This window comes from Rissa tridactyla, chromosome 4, assembly GCF_028500815.1.
Source record: "Rissa tridactyla isolate bRisTri1 chromosome 4, bRisTri1.patW.cur.20221130, whole genome shotgun sequence".
Taxonomy (NCBI): Eukaryota; Metazoa; Chordata; class Aves; order Charadriiformes; family Laridae; genus Rissa; species Rissa tridactyla.
In genome coordinates, this window is record NC_071469.1 from 33,256,755 (window position 1) to 33,274,060 (window position 17,306).

General features: G+C 39.7%; 1 protein-coding gene across 4 annotated transcripts in view; it reads right to left on the minus strand.

The window, feature by feature from the left end:
* The window catches only part of ARHGAP5 (Rho GTPase activating protein 5), a 46,826-nt gene extending 29,794 nt beyond the window's left edge, over positions 1-17,032 (minus strand). For 3 of the 4 annotated variants that reach the window (XM_054198566.1, XM_054198567.1, XM_054198568.1), the window contains exons 1-3: positions 16,748-17,032; positions 9,216-9,322; positions 1,203-5,099 (exon numbers count right to left, since the gene is read on the minus strand). In XM_054198566.1, coding sequence (XP_054054541.1) covers positions 1,203-4,925 — 3,723 coding nt within the window. In that variant the 5' untranslated portion in view covers positions 4,926-5,099; positions 9,216-9,322; positions 16,748-17,032. The remainder of the gene's footprint in view (positions 1-1,202; positions 5,100-9,215; positions 9,323-16,747) is intronic. The other variant, XM_054198564.1, reaches the window with a different exon arrangement.
* Positions 17,033-17,306: the final 274 nt, after the last annotated feature.

Here is a 17,306-nt window from a genome sequence, read left to right on the forward strand (position 1 = left end):
ACCATATGATTTTATGCCCACAAGACATCATTATCTATGCTTATGAGTATGAAAATTTAGTGTCCTTTAAATCAGTCTTGTGTAATTCAAGTCACAGCTGCATACTAGGAAGTACAATTCAAAATTTAATCCTTCAGTAAAAATGTAACTATGTTCTACTTAAACAAAACCTGTTTCTATTCAAGTACTGTCAGATTAACAGTAAAAGGGACTATTTTAAAATGCTACAAAAGACAGCATTAAAAAGATTGACTTATTTTGAGACAAGAAAGAAAATATCTAACTGACTAGGAATGCTTCCGATTTAGTGTTAAAAAAAAAACCAACTACGCAAGACAATGATGGCTAGCCTAAAATTAAAATCTAAACTATAAAGAGTATATATCCAGTACCTACACCACAACACTACCTTGATATAACAGTTTTTAAAGTAGTTAAGTCAAAAAATAAGTAACTATCAAGCATAAAGATCAAAATAAAATGTTGACATTTTTCAACTCAGAATGTCACATTATTATTACTCAGAAACCCACACTGGGCATGCATTTTTCCCCCCCCCTTTTTTTTTGTTTGAATAGAGAATTGTACAGGTAGCACAGCTTTCAATTTGATTACTTGCTTGCCTACACTAGGAAAATGCAGCAGTCAGTAAAACCACTATACAAAGTTTCCTTTCCACAATCTTGTTTTAGAGTTACAGGTAGACAATTGAGAATTAAAAAGAAAGCAACCCTTTCATTCACCTGCCCTAAACTTCATTCCAATAGCCAGAACTGCAAGAACTGAAAGAACCAGTTCTACCCAAGAACTCATATAGCAGCTTTTTTTAAAAAAAAAAAAAAAGAAAAAAAACCAAAACACCAACCAAAACAAAACAAAAAAAACCCTGTTACGATCAACAAAGAAGGATCTGCAGACCAAATTCTGCCTTCACTTACTCATACGGAAGGGAGACTGCACATGTACATGCAGAGGTGACTAGAACTGAAACTTATTGAACAGCTGATAGGTAGACAAGTCATCTCATTCCCTCGGGTTTGCTAGTTCCAAGCAGGTTAAGTAGAAACTTGGACAAAAATCAAACAATGCTACATCAAAATTTTAAAGCACTTGTTTCAACATGTCGTGCAACTTTTGCATATTTTGACTCTTCCATTCTTGCAATGCACCAGAAGCTGTAAATAAAATTTAAATCGACTTACCTTCTTATCTTCTTTTGGTTTGTGAATTTTCTTTTTCGTTTTTTTATCATCCAATTCTTGATCCGATGTAATAGCAGGGTTATCTATGCCACCCTTCCATGTTTCAACAGGTGAAAGAAGTGGGTCTTCTTCACTTCCACGATGTCTTCCTTTTCTTTTAGTTTTCGAGGTGGTGAAAGCCTCATCATCGCTTGCATCTGAATGTGTTCGCCTATAGTAAGACTTAGCTTTGCTGAACAAAGTCTTAGACTTATACTTGTATTTTGACGGCCTTCTTTCCCCATGACTTTTGGATATTCTATCAGAAAACCCATTTTCTTCCTCACCTTGGGTATTTATAACAATTGAGTTTCTAACTTTAATAATACGATTCTGACTATCATCTGGGACCGCGTAGATGTCATCTGCAAAACCTTTATGTTTGAAAATAGTGTCAATAGGTTCAGCATAGTTGTCAGATTGGTCTATATCTTCTGGTGGTGCCGCAGGCACTCGAGAAGGTTGTTTCCTGGGGTTTTTGCCAATACCTGCTTCAATTGTTTTCAGGAGGTTAGGATCCAGTTTTTTCACATTTGTTCTTGGAACAAGTGGTTTCGGTTTTATTGGAGGAGGCACTTTATGGTTGCGTTCATGGTCATGACAATTAAGAGGTGTACTGTGAATAGGATACTCATTTCCTTCCAAATCCAATCGGTACTTTGAACGGTCACTAGGTGCTGGGAGTAACCTTACATCATCACCAATTGGACTGTAAGGTGGTGGTCCTTCAGTATCATCCTCTGAATCTGGATAATTATAGTCAAGTGAACTTCCTCTGGGAGATCTTGGAAAAACGTCTTCACTTGTATGTGTTGTTTCCCTTGTGCTGTCTGACATATAAGAACTTTCAATCATGTTTTTCTTCTCTAATACATCACTGAAGAACAATGTGAAAACCTCAGTTTGACGATGATATTGAGATAATGAATACAAAGCTGTAAACTTAGCAGTAATCTCTGTTGCTATGTGTTCTCCTTCAGTCATGAGTTCCTTGATTGCTTCATTCTCAAAGAAGTCTGCCTGGCTATCAGTAACAGCCACTAACTGGACAGGAATCGTATCCTGGACTTCAGAAAGAAACGCCCGAAGCATTCCCATGGATGCCTTCCGCTTCGCAGAATAGACCAGTATATATCCATGAACAAGTTCATCTTTCCTTACACCAATTGAAGAATGATATGATAATATAGTTATCTGTATTCGGCGCCTCTTTTCACCTATTATTTTATCAAGCATCACAGAATTATTCTGGCCAGCCTGAGCAGCACTACAGGAGTGAGAATCAAGGAAGGGTGAAAGAATAAGATCCACACTAAACGGATCGCCACACATGGCACACATGACAATTCGCAAGTCAGCTTCTGACAGATCCTTAATGGCGGGAACTGGACTTACAACATCAAAATTGTGTTTAACTGCTTCCAGTACTCCCCTCAGAGCTTGTTTTATTTGGGTCTCATTAAATTTACGTGGATATGTACCAGCAGGCACATCTACAAAAGGACACTGTAATTTGTTTGCCAATTGCTGTCCCTGATGTCTCAGAATAGGCAGGTTCTTGCTGACACTATCCCTCTGGTTAGCCAGTATTAACGTAAATGGAAGATTAGCCATATACTTGTCTCTCCTTATCTGAGCTGCTTCAGCCCTTATTTTTGCAATGCACTCCCCAATAAAATTCAGCGATTCAATAGAGTTAAACACACAGAAACAACCATGTGGCTTGAAGGCTGATGTCCACAATTGAGTCAACAGGTATGGGGATTTTGCATCAACTGGCCTAAGATCTAGTTCATATATTTTTCCATCTAATGCATATTCATCATCAGTGGATTGTGTCCGAATTTCATTTGCCAGTTCTTGTGCAAGACCATCTTTCCCCAAAATGAAAAGATTGACTTTATCAATATTGGCACTATCGTGGTATAAATTTGAGCGGCCATGGTCTAGTTGCAGTAGACTGTTAGCAAGTAACTGCTCTACTTTAATGTCCGTGCAATTCTGGCCACTGAGACAGGTTTCTTTAGTTGGGTGATAAACAAATCCTATGTGTTTAAGCAGAAGAGATTCTCTATCAGGTGCAAGTTTCTGTAAAGCTTTGTATCTAGGTTCTTCACTCAGAACTGCATGAATTTCACTCATTTTATCTGAACTTGGTGTTGCATTAAGATCCAGGTCATAAAACAGCTCTGAATGTTCAAAAAGCATTTCCTGAAACTCCTCTTTGGCTTTTTCAACAATCTCCCTCTGATGCCTACCATACACTTCCTTACTGTCTGCATCAGTGATGTATTTGAATGCTTCGTCCTCCACCACAAAACATATAACTTCTTCCCATGGCTGTCCGGGTGAAATGAACTGGATTTTCTCAAGAGTTTTTTTGAATTTCTCCTTCATTTCAACCCTCCTTTTTTCAGATATAAGATGCTGCACATGGTTTTGATAAACTTTTTCTGCTTCTAGCGTGGTGAGAAGGTCAAATGGAATCCTTCTGTCATTCACTTTATCTATATGGTCAGTTTCATCCCAGGGTGTTTTTTCAAGCACTACAAAGCAGGACTGGAAGTCAGGCCTTTTCTCCATTAATTTCAACGCTTCTGACCAGCTCAAGTGTTCAATCTCGTCAAGATTTGACAGAAGAGTATTAAGAGCTCTTGGCAATGCATTAATATATTCTTCTTTTCTTTTTCTAATATGTTCCTGTTTAAGCTGCTCTATGTGTTTTGAAAACGTATTTTTGGCCTTTTTTGTTCCTTCCAAATTTATGTACTCTTCATAATCAGGGTGGTTTTTCAGTTTATTACTAACAGTTTTCCAAGTTGCATGATAGTCTCTCACAGTTTGGACAAGTTTTTCAAACTTATCTGTTGCTGTAACAACCAGCTGTCTTTGAGTTTTATAGGCATCCAGATAGGGGATTATTTTCGGTTTACCACGAGTTTTATCCATCATCTGTACCAGTGCAGTAAAACATGTTTCAACATTGACATTGAATCTTGCTGATGTTTCCACTACCACAAGGTTCTTCTTATTTGAAGCAAAGGCCTGAACCTCTCGCAGGTAATGATCCACACATTCATCACATTTCGTTGCTGCTATTATTATGGGTTTTTTAGATTTTGAGAGCTGGATATAGAGATTATTCACAAATTTAAGTTGATCATCAAACTTCCTATTGCATCCTTGGCTTACATCAATGCACAATACAAACCCATCTATGCTTAATTTCCCTTCAGGCATTTGTTTTTGCTCAAAGTCTTGCTCCAAGCCTAATTGATCTGTGCAAATGTACATTAGTTTTTCTGCTGACTGCAGTTTGGAGGCAGCTGCACGTTTTATATATGGTTGTAAATTCGTACTCCGATGAGGCAAGAAAGTCTGATCATCAATGAACTCAGTCTGTTCAATTACATGAATTCTGCACTCAATTCCATCCTCACCACTTTGTGTTACGTCACCCCAGTACAAAAAGTGATCATTGTTAACAACTCTTCCTCCAAAGTCAATTGTGCTAAGCACAGAGGTATGCTCAGGATAGTATTCATCTGCTTTTGAACGAACGAATCTATTGCACAAACACGACTTTCCAACTCCACAATTACCTTTGTCCTTTTCAGTTCCAGACAGTCCAACAATACTAACAGCATAAGATGGGGGACGTGGCTCTTTGTTTTTTGCCATCATAACTTTCCTCTCATCCTTTTGCAATTATCAAGGTAACTGTATGTGGTTTTCATTCTGGAAAGGTTCCTACAAATTTAAGTTGTATATCCAGGGTTCCAGATAGCTTTCAATTGTTCCTGCTTCAGCTTGTCATCGAGAGAACTTCAGATAATCAGGATGAGGAGGATCATCTTCCTAAAGAAAACAAAGAGGAAAAAAAAATTTAGAGCTTGCAGGTATTTCTTTCTAATATTCACGAGAGAAAAGTTTTAAAAAGCACTTCTGCTTGCTCACCCTGAAATTGTTTTCTGTGTATATGAAAACTGTACAACTTTAAATGAGATCCTAAACTCATAAGTCATTCCTGTTAATGCTACTTATATTATAAATTTAAAAATAAACAGGAAACAGGTTTTAGGCACAGTTTAATAATAGTTCATCACCTATTTTGATAGATGATCAGCACACTTCTAAAAAAACAAAAACAAAACAAACAAAAAAAAAAACACACCACCAAAACCAAACCCCCACACCCAAAGCCCCAAATTACTGTTTTCTTTCACAGCTTATGGGTACTAGGCACTAGAAGCATTTTCCACTACAATAAATACAACACAAAACCCCTAAACACAACATTGACATACATATTCTCTTCTATCCACGCTCATACTTCCACTAGATAGCATGGCTACCTGTGTGAATAACACCACTTGTGTGTGCATTTGTAGGTTTGGTTTTAGGTTTCAGCAAAGAAACTTTCAAAATGAGAACCTGTAAAACCAGGAAGTTGGCAATGTGGCTCAGCCACTACCTATCTGCAGAAGTAAACGACCTTATTTGTATACTAACAGTAAAATGCTTTTAAGGAGAAGTTTCTAACTTGAATTCTACAGAAAAATACAAATATTGTCATGCGGATACTAGGTACAGAAAAATAAGACTTATGTCTGAGATTTTAAGATTACAATGCAGTATCATTCCTTCTGTTTCTAGAAAAACCAAAACTTTTAATAACTGTAAACAAAGCCTACTATATCTACCCTCAAACTTCCACAGAATTATTACAAGGTTCCAGTGGCTTTATTGAAGCAGTGGTCAAGTATAACAATTATTACTAACTCTCTGTTATTAATTAGAAGACTTTGCTTACATACATAATGCAAATGGAAAGATATTTTCTGTTTTATAAACAATTACATTATGAGAAAAACATAAAAAATTGAATAGCTGAATGACTGAGCCCAACAGGTTGTGGTCAGTGGTGTGAAATCTAGTTGGGGGCCAGTAACTAGCAGTGTAGTCCAGGGGCCAATACTGGGTCAACATCTTCATTAATGACTTGCATGATGGGGCAGAGAGTACCCTTAGCAAGTCTGCTGATAACAAAACTGGGAGGAGTGGCTGATACACCAGGGCTTTCTGCTGCCATTTAGGGAGACCTCAACAGGCTGAAGACATAGGCTGATAGGAACCTTGTGCACTGCAAAGTCCTGCATCCAGGGAGGAATAACCCCACGTACCAGTATATGGTGGGAGTGAACTGGCTGGAAAGCAGATTTACAGAAAAGGACCTGGGGATCCCAGTGAATAGAAAGGTCAACACGAACGAGCCAGCAATGTGCGCTTGTGGCAAACAAGGCTAATGGTACCCTGGGTGGCATTAGACAAAGTACGTGAACCTCCCCCTCTGTGCAGTGCTGGTGAGGCCACAACTGATGCACTGTGTCCAGTTCTACAGTACAAGAGAGATATGGAGCTACTGGAGAGAGTCTGGCAAAGAGCCACTAAGCCGATGAAGGGACTAAAGCATCTCTCATACAAGGAAAGGCAGGGAGAGCTGGGACTGTTTAGCCTGGAAAAGAGAAGGCCCAGGGGCAATCTTATTAATGTGTAGAAACATTTGGAGGAAAGGTGCAAAGAAGGCAGAGCCAGACCCTTTTCAATGGTGCCCAGTAACAGGACAAGAGGAAACAAGTAGACTGAAACACAGGAGGTGCCATATGAACATCAGGAAACACACATTTATTGTGAGGGTGACTGAACACTGGCACAGGTTGCCCAGAGAGGCTGTAAAGGTTCCCTCATGGGAGATATTCAAAGTCGGCTGGACATGGTCCTGGGCAACCTGCTCTAGGTGACGCTGCTTGAGCGGGGAAGCTGGACAAGGTGACCTCCAGAGATCCCTTCCAACCTACACCATTCTATAATTTTGTGAAAATATTTTGATAAAAATACTTTTCTCATTTTCTTGGTAAAAAGACAGCTAACACCTGCACTAGAAATGAAGGGTACAGACTAGTGTACTTAGTATATGGGGTTTTACATTTGTCGAGTACAAAAAAAGAACATAAATGATGTAAACAAACCAGTAAAGAGCCCTTATATGAAGGAAAAATTATAACGAGCATCAATACTGAAATTTTAGTCTCATTATCTATCTCAGCTTTATTTGTTACGTATTTTGTCATTCTTAGCAACAATTTGTTGAGAATGGTACTGTAATACTTTCCTTTAGTTAAAAAAAAAAAAAGTGTAGGATATGTCACACAAAAAGCTCTCAAAGCATGCTTTAATATTCCTAAAACTAATTCACGGCTGCTAAAACATATCTAAGTCTGAAGACATGCAGCAGTAAAAGAAGTATTTGTATCATTAAAAGTTGCAATAGAAGATAAAAATACTGAAACCTTTAATATCTGGTATAGAACCAATGCCTGGCCAACAGAGCTTTCCAACTTACTAACACCTATAAACAGAAAACCACATTCTGATCAGAAACACAGTATTTATGTAGCAATATCTGAAATGAAATTAGTTGACCAAAATAAAAAATAAAAGCCACATGCACAAAGCCAGCTTTCAGTTATAGAAATCATAGTCAAGGAAAGTACCTTTTTTATAAAAAAGTATCAGTTTCATTACAAAATAAAGAAGAAAGTAAACTTGGTCTAATTTCTATACTTGAGAGTTTTTATATTGCAAGAACTGAAAGTTTTATGCCGCGTTTTAGGAATGATTTTTCTTTTTTTGTTTAAATCAGTTCATTCAAAGACACATTCAGAAAGAGAACTTGTATTTAGAATTTTGCTTTTTACTGTTTCCATTGTGGTTTTTATATTCTTAAAACACAGAATTTAGAGCTAACAGAAAATGGCTCTGGGAATAAAAATACTTAGCATAAGTAAATCCTTCACAAGCAGCATTTATATTACTACAAATAAACCCAGTGTTTTCTTTCTAAAGCAAAGCTTATCATAGTAGCATCATTCAAACTATTAGAATAAGTTTAGTCAGCACTTCCACTATAAAATGTTTTCTGTTTGCCGCAGCACAATACAGATTTGACGTGGACTAAACTAGAACACAAAAATTTTCATCCACAGGATTACTTCATTTAATCAGGAAGACGCTGTCAATTCGCAACTAGAAACAATCAATACTTTCAGATACTCTATACATCCTCACATAGCAAAGGTTCTTCCTCCTCCAGCAATAAATATTTTGTCAAATCGATACATTTTTTAAGTGAATAAGTACAAGTAAAGTGAAACAGGACATTGACAAAGGGAAAACAAACACATTAGTCTCTCACAAAATTTCTGACATGGAATATTTTCACCATAGTGGGAGTTGAATCACTAAAGATATTGAAAACCACTGTGGTTTTGTTTTCATTTTTTATACAGTTTCTACTTTGCACTCATTGCACAAAGCAAAGTCACAGAATGAAATCTATATTAATTAAGTAATAAACCTGGTAAAAACCTGACATTATAATGGTTTCACATCAAATATGTAATCATTATTAAATTTCTCCCCAAATGGAAGATTTTTTTTTTTTCAGTATACCACTAATTTAAAGGTACTGTATAGTTTTGTACAGTTTTAAAATATACATATTGGAAATTCATGGTAAGTTAGTTCAATAATCTTACTTCAATCTGCCTAATTCTGTTATAACAAATTGAAAACACTCCAATTCATTGCCCCCTGCCACCCCCTTCCTCTTTGTTACAGATTCAAAGGAGGGGCTGTTTGATTTTTCCAACTCATTTCAGTCGTCAAATTGAAAATAATAGATCATTTCTGTGTTTAAATAGAAAATTTTGAAGAAATACAGGAGAGACAAAACATATGACATAACTGCAGGAAGAGTTTCTGACCTTCTACAGTCGTACCATAGGACCTTGTCTCTACAGGCTTTAGATTTCCAAATGTAGTTATAAAGAAAATAAGGTGTATCATCTTGTACTTATTTACCCACCTTCACGCTTAAACACAAGATTATGAAAACCCAAAGCCCAAACTTACCTGTCAGAAAACAAGGTGCAAAGCAAGATGATTATCCTGCTGTGATCTTCCTGCAGTAATGTCACACATTTAAACAGTGTCCTTCAGTAAGTCCTTCCCTGAGGGATCTGAAACAAAAAAGAAGATCTGTTAATAATTTTAAAATTATGAAAGCAGAAGCAGCAATCAGAGAAGGTACAACACTTCACGTATGCATGAAGATTGTTTTTCTCATTCAAAACCCATAAACAGAACTCTGAGCTCAAGCTGGTCTTCCTCTAAACTTAGAGGGTTTAAATCCTGTAAGCACAGCTATTAATACTTGGGACAGGGAGGGCACAGTTATTCTTAAGTGATTTCGTAAGTTCAACTTGGTATTTTAACAATATCTAGGTTGCAGAAGCCTCTTCTGAAAAAAATTAATCCAGTGTCTCATAACACACAAAATGTGAGATATAAAAATCACTGATCACATGTAGAAGAATTTGGAATTCTAAAATATCTAGAATATAGTTTTGTAAGATGAAGTTGGTATAGTCAGTAAGTACAAAATATATAAAATGAAAGTATGTCTAAATACATGTATATACATTTTATTACACAAAAAAAGACAGTCTACCTTAAAACCCTTCTACCTGTAGTACAGCATTTCTCAATTAAAAGGCCTGTGACAAATCAGAAATTGAAAGCACAATTACATTTGAAGATGTGAATTCTCAACTGGGATACCAAGGTTATACTAATAATTTTTAAGTGCTGATTTTACTGCAGGGATGCTGCTACAAAGTAACCAAAAATTGGAACTTTTTCAGTTCACATCCACACAAACCACAGACTTTGAATACCAGGCCAGTGATACATATATTAAGATGCAGAAAAGGAAAGGAACTTGAGGCACTTGCACTGGATCATGATGTAAGCCACTTTTAACTAAGGAAAAGCATAATTTTTAAGTAAGATGCAGCACCATGCTGTACATGTGCCAAACATAGTACCAAGAAGGTATGGTAGAGCTTTTTCTTGTTTTGACGCTTGCCAGTATATTCTTAGTAATTCCACTTTTCTTTGGGAATAATATAGCTAATCGAAAAAGTTTCAGCTTTAGTAACTTTCTTTTGGACAAAAAAGGTTCAGCAATAGCGATAAGCGATATACCAATACCGCGATAATACTGCAATTCTCAACTTACTGCACCAGACAACATCAAAATCATTAGCTAGCAGGCCATCAGTCCTGCACTAAGTCTGGCCTAGCTGCAAAGCTGAACTCTATCACTTGAAAGAGAAGACAGGAGGTAAGTCACACTCCCTGCCCTTGCCTCCTTCCTACCTGTGGCACTCCTCTATGCCCACAGCTAGGTGAGCAGAGCAGACAGCTGCACAGGAGAAACAGACTGTGGGACACTGAAGAGAAGGATGTGGAAGAGCAGACACACTGAGAGAAAAGTGTGTCTACCTGCAAGAATGTATCTGGAGCCTGGGGGAGGGGGACACCAGCCATTTTGCAATGTACTCTGCCACAACAGAAAGCTCAAAGACAGGCTCCTAAAAGATCAGCCGGAAGCATTAAGAGGCCAGAGAAGGCCCTATTTTCAAATACATGTTCCCCAAAGCCTTCTGAGCTGAATTCTAAACATTAGCATAGAATGACATATTATTAGCAAGTAATAAATACTAAAATAGTTAATCACCTATCATTATTTAGTAACTGTGGCTGCACAGGAACTTGTAGATGGGTCCATGGCCAAGAAACTTAACTTACAAATAAATACTCTGAGTATTTCTGAATATCTTCCGGAATTTGTTTTTGAACCTAGAGATGTTTACCATCTGCAGACCTGACATTGCTGAAGCAGAAATGTTGTCTGAAAGACTCTACAGAATTGCTCAAGACCAACAACTATTTAAGCAGCTGCAAACAACACCAACAGTGAAAGTAAGAGTGTTTTCCCGCAGTCCTTTACTCACTCACTAATGTCTAGATGCACGAGTTTATGGACCAGTATTTTTCAGGGTTAGTTTCAATTACCATAGTCTTGTGATAGTGTTTAAGTTAGCTGGCCAAGCAAAGAAAAGCACACCTGAAGAAAAAAAACCATCACAGTCTAGTCTGCTTTGCAGAGTAGATGAATACACCAACAGAAAGTTACTGTGACCTCTACAGCAGACCACAAAGTAAATTCAAACACATTAGGCATCACTGAAATGGTTTGTACGACAACTTTTGAATGCACAGCACTTTCAAATATCAAAGACCACGATTCCAAGGAAGTTACAGCTCTGGATTCAGGTTACTGCTGACAGTAAGTTTTTATACCGAGTCATCCCTCACTTCACACTTTTTGAGAACCAAAACTTGGCATTGGCGAATATTTAGTACGGTATCCAAATTCCAAGACCTATCAGCACATCAGTAATTACAGCTCTACCCAAAACATACCAGAATACCAATTCAATCATTTTCACTTCAAGAATCAGTAAAAAAAAAAAAAGAAATCTAGTGTTGATGTAGCTTAAGGTAATGTCGTTACTTCTCATTCAATATTTACCAAGAGGTATCTTTTTCACTTAAACAAGCATAAGAAATCTTCTCTTCAAATCAAAATCCTTTTTAGAAACTAAACCAGACAGAGTATGCCTCTGTCATCAACAATTTCAACTCACCAAAGTCTGTTAGGTCCTAGCCACTTAATGTGTCCTGTCCTCTTTACTAACATGCCAATATTCTTGTCTTCAAAAGTGCTGGTAAACTTAATTAAATAACTGTAGATGAAATCTCACTTATAAATAAGGGTAAATACAATGCTCCCTGGTAAAATTCTGCAAGTACCAGCCAACACTAGGAAAAAAAAGATTCAGATTGCTTATGAGGAAATGAGCTCAATCAAGCAATAACAAGACAGTAAAGGATAATGCCTTGAAATGTCTTCAATAGCGATACTCTGACTGAAAAGGAATACAGTTTAGGTGGTATGGTGATTACTCATGCTAGGTAAATGGAGGATGAGAATGGATTACCCCAACCACTGTCCATTTCAGATTTAGTTAGTATGATGGACAACTATGATCCCTAAAATAGTTATGTAGCCTACATAATTCTTTACATACAAAAGCAAAGTAATCAATTTCTAAAAAAAGAGAAACCAACCAACTGCTCAACTTCATTTTATAAATCAATGCAAAGCTGTGTTTAAAATGGAAGTTCAGAGCTCTTAGTTCTCACTAAGTTTACTAAATTTCTCCTATTAACAATGATACTCTGAAGACCGCCAGTGCATTACCCAAAATTAAATCAAGGCCTAAATTTTATTTCTAAATTCAAAACAGAACATCATTCTTTAGCTGGAACCTAGCATTCAGGGGAGAATCTATTGTTGTTGTTGTCGTTCACAAAAAAAAAAAAAAAAAAAAAAACCAACCATAAACCCCAAACCAGCCTACACAAATTAGATCAAGGTACAATAAACAGGTAAACTGCAACAGTTCAAATTATCAGCATTGCACTAGTCTGAACATAGGCCTCTTGAGTTACTTATCTACAGATTTCTGAATATCTGAGACCATTCACTACAGGTTCGAAGCCTGTATTTTAACAGGAAAGGAAACAGTACCCGTTTCCAGGAAAAATAAATTCTTAATTCTTTTTGTACAGGAGAAGCTCCTGCTAAATACACACATAGCGCTCCCAGAAGTTTCTTAGTGAAAGACTAGCTGATGAGGCTTATTTACAAAGTTACTCAGGAAGAACACAAAAGAACTAAAAGAGAAATTTTACGAAGGGGATCCAAGAAAGAACTGATAAAAATAGAAGAAAGAAAAATAAGAAGATGATGAAGGAAGGATCAAGGGGAGGACAGAAAAAGAACTAAAATGTATTCACTGCAAAAAGAAAAATTTACAGCCTGGCAGCAGCGACTTCAGCAAATTTCACTGATCCACATATCTGGATCATTTCACGTTATTTTGCTTCATGAGGAACTGCAGTATAGGATCCAGGACCCAACACCACAAGTTTTGAGACTTAATTCAAACAGTAGTTTGTTGTCTGACCTTGTACAAGCCATATGTGTAATTTTTACCTGTGTAAAATGAGGACGTTGGTTACCCACTACTTCTTTAAATTATGAAACGAGCAAGTGAAAAGCTGTATGTAAGCATCAAATAATATTATGCATAACAATTAGAAAACTGCACTAAATTAATGCCAAGTTGCAAAAATGTACACTTTACAAAATTGTGCACACAGGTATTGGTTTTACTTTTTTAAATGCAAACATTCTTTTGTCATGCTTGTATGTCAACTGATGCAGAACTGCAAAAGTGCACGGAAATTTTAACACAAAGCCAAAGAAAAAACTCTAACACAAAATGTAATGTGCAGAACTAGCCACAGATTAATTATTTTGGCTTCCGATAGATGTTAGTCACTAGAAAAGCAGTTAATACTCAAATTCAAAACAACTTCACCATAGTTGCTTCAGATTTTCCTATGAGGAATTTCGAAGTCATTTTTCTTTAAGTATTTCATTAAAATCCATAAAGGTAAGGAAGTGATGAGCAGGTTCAAACAACAATCTGTAAAATGTAATACCCTTAAAAGTACTTTTTAAAACTGCTGAAAAAAGAATACTCCAGGTCACACTGACCTTTAGGCTAAAGGTCTAAATGGGGGGCTGGGGGGGAACGGGGGACCACAAAGAAATAAAAAAAAAAACCACACAAAAACACAAAAACCGAATGAGAGTATTGTATGCCCATTAAGTCAGCAATAACACAGATACGGGGGGGTGGGGGGGGGGAATCTTGACGATCCTAATACAGAATTCCCAGTGTTATTGGGACTTCCTGAAACTAAACTTTTCCTTACAGTTACGAGTATGCTGGAGCATCTTAAAAGCCGCGGGGAGGTCAGGCCAACCCCCGCGTTACCCACTCGCCGCGCCGCGTTCAGACGAAGGGACCCCCCCGCGGGAGGCGCAGGGCGCCCCCTAGCGGCCGTGGGGGAGTCCCAGCACCAGGAGTTCCCCCCACACACCCCAGCACGGGGGAACGCTCCCCAAAACAGCGCCTTTGAGGAGCGTTCTTCCGTCACCACAGCGCGAGAAGCATCGCCGGCTTCACTCTCACAGGTACGTCACGGCCATAAACGTGACCGTTTTCGGTTTTCTCGCCGACGTAACGACGCCAGCAGAACTTAACGCTGAACTTCGGCTTTGCAAACTTTCGGTATAGGTCAGAGAGCATCATCCCTGAAGGATGCCTCGCATGTGCCAGCTTAAGAACACACCACATATTAGTCCACTAAAAGTAGCGGTGTGGAGCATTCAGAAGTTTTATGCAAAATATTCCTGCAGGATGCCAGCACATGGGATTTATCTTAAGAAAACACTTTTGCAAGTCTTAAGATATCGCCAGCATCCTTTTAATATCTTTATTAAACAGAATGGTATTATTTTTGCACCATCTACTCAAAAAACAAGTCCCAAAGGGGAAACTTACACACAACAATCTATTATTATGATCAGTGCTTTTCTTTCCTACAAAGTTGGCACATGGAAAAACACCTACAGCTTTAGGAAAGCACATTTTATCTTTAACCTCAAGAATACATACAGCATTTGATTCTGTTAGCGCTAAATATAGCATTTTAAAACAATTTAGTCTGAGCCTAAAGTATTTAATTGGATTATGCTACACATGCAACACCTTAGCTAAAATAAAGTCCAATACCAGGGAGTGGAAGGCATTTGGTTGCAATTATTTACTTTTTTACAACACTCGCAGCTGCTTTATATAGGGATACTTTATAAAAAAATGCATACTATTCAAGCTCAGTAGGTTCCAAGCTTAAAAACAACTTATTATACTAAAACACGCTAGTGATAATGTAACAAATGCTTAAACAATTTGTGATACTTTTAAGTACTATAGACTCTTTTAAAAAAACCTACCGTATTTACATCATGCTTCCTAAGCTCTAGTAGCACTGAGCTTCAGCAGAATACTATAAATAGAATTTTAAGAATTTTAGCACTTCTTAAAAATAATTTTCAAAGAAGCACAAAGGAAAATAAGGCCTTATAAAAACACACATGAATGAATATTTGTAATATGCCACGCTTAGATATGTACTATAAATTTTAAACATGTATAGGTTTTTTCAGAAAGCACTTAACTCTGGTCACTGATGTCACTGCTGGAAACAGCCGTCATACTGAAGAACCTTAGGAAGGTAAGACAGCACAACAGAAAAAAACCTACTTATTAATTCCTCATTCATTTATGAAATAAGTATATGAGTATCAGTGCTGTAACTGGCTTCAATGCACAGGTTTAAAATGGACGTCCAATTGACCAGCAAATGCTGTTCTCTCTTTACTGTTTTTACTCTGCAGTGTAGAGTTTTTAAATTTCTGTCAAGGATCTTTATTAAGAAAAAAAATAAGAATCCTCCAGTTATCTGCATGACACTAAACTAAAGAATACACACATACCCCCACAGGCCTATTTTGGTCTACATTAAAAACGTTTCCCTCCTACTTATTAAGGAAATATTCCACGCTGATATCAAAAGCGATACAGGAGAGGGCAAAAGGGGGGTACAGAGGCGGGGTGGACGCTGGGGGGAAGGTGACAAGTATGTCTTCCTTTTAAGTAAATGGTCTTTCTCCTATTTTTAATTAAAACAGTGTTTTATACTCCTTATGTCCTATATTTACAACACTATGGCATTATATCTATATATCTCTGGTGCTTTCCTTGGGTGGAGAGAGTCTAAAGGTTATGCTGGTGGAAGGGATTCAAAATGCTTGAAAGCTGCAACACTGCCACTGGCTACCCTATTTCACAGCCTTAAAATCCACCTGGTGGAAAAACAGAAATGCACACACATCATTAGGAGAGTGAAGTTTTTCTGAAATTTAATATCAGGCGATATTTGAAGGTGAAAGGAAGGAGGAAGGGAATTGACAACTGTTCAAATTTAGTAGAGAAGGGAAAGAACAGAGAGGACGAGAATGAGTAGAAGGGGGCGACAAGGAGGAAAAGAAGTACAGAGAAAGGAGAACAGAAAAGGCGGGGGGGGAGGCAGTGGGAATGGAAGAAGGGAGGAAGCTAAAGGAGTAGGGGGAAGAAGGGAATGAGGAAGGAAGAAGAGAGGAGCAGGGAAGCTCCCCTTCCTGCCTTCCTCCCTCCCTGGAGAGCCGTGACCAGCTGGCAGCCTCGTACAGCAGGCTCAGACCCTCCCATCGCTCAGGCCTTCATCACCTGTCTGGGACCAGGCACTCCGCTCCCTGCCCTTCCCGCCTCCCCTCCCTCCCGCGGGGGTGCCGAGGGGGCCGAGCGGGGAGGGCGGAGGGGGGGGGGGGGGCCGGCTCCCCTCTCCCCACGCCAGCCCCAGCCCTTTGAACTGGTTACAGCCAGCGGCCGCCGCACCGGCTCGCCGGGCTACAGCCGCCTCCTCCCCCCCACTCCCCTTCCGCCTGCCGGGCCGGCCGCCCCGCTGCGGGCCGCCGGGCCGGCCCCGTTCCCGCGGGACCGGATTCCTCCCCTCACCTCGCGCCGTCGGGATCCGGCTCCTCGGCGGCGGCGGGAGCGGCAGCATTCCCGGGACGCTCTCTCTCCACGCCGGCGCCCCCGGCGGCTTTTCCTTCCCGGCGGGGCTCTCTCCGCTCTCCGGCCCGCAGCTCCCGACGGGCTCCCGGCCGCCGCAGCCCCGTCCCACCTCTCCGTTCCCTCCCCGGCGCTCTCGGCTCAGTAATGGCGGCCGCCGAGCTTCCCCGGCTCTCGCTTGGCTGACGGAGTCTCTCTCTCCCCCTAACTTTACCTCAGCAGCTTCCCTCCCCTCCCCCCTCCCTCCCGCCGCCGCGGCTCCGCGCGCGCCCGCCCGGCCGGCCAGCTGCGCGTGCGCGGGGGGGGGGGGGGTGGGGGGGGGCGGGGGAGCGCCTCTTCCTGCTGCCGCTGGATTCCCTGGGAAGGCTGGGAGGGCGCGCGCCGCCGGCCGGCCACGCGCGCGGGCGGGCGGGCGGGCGCGCGCGCCGCCCCGCCTCCTCGCCTCCCCGCCCGGCCTCGGTGGCCGTATGGGTAGAGCGCCGGGAGTCGGGAGATTGTAGGG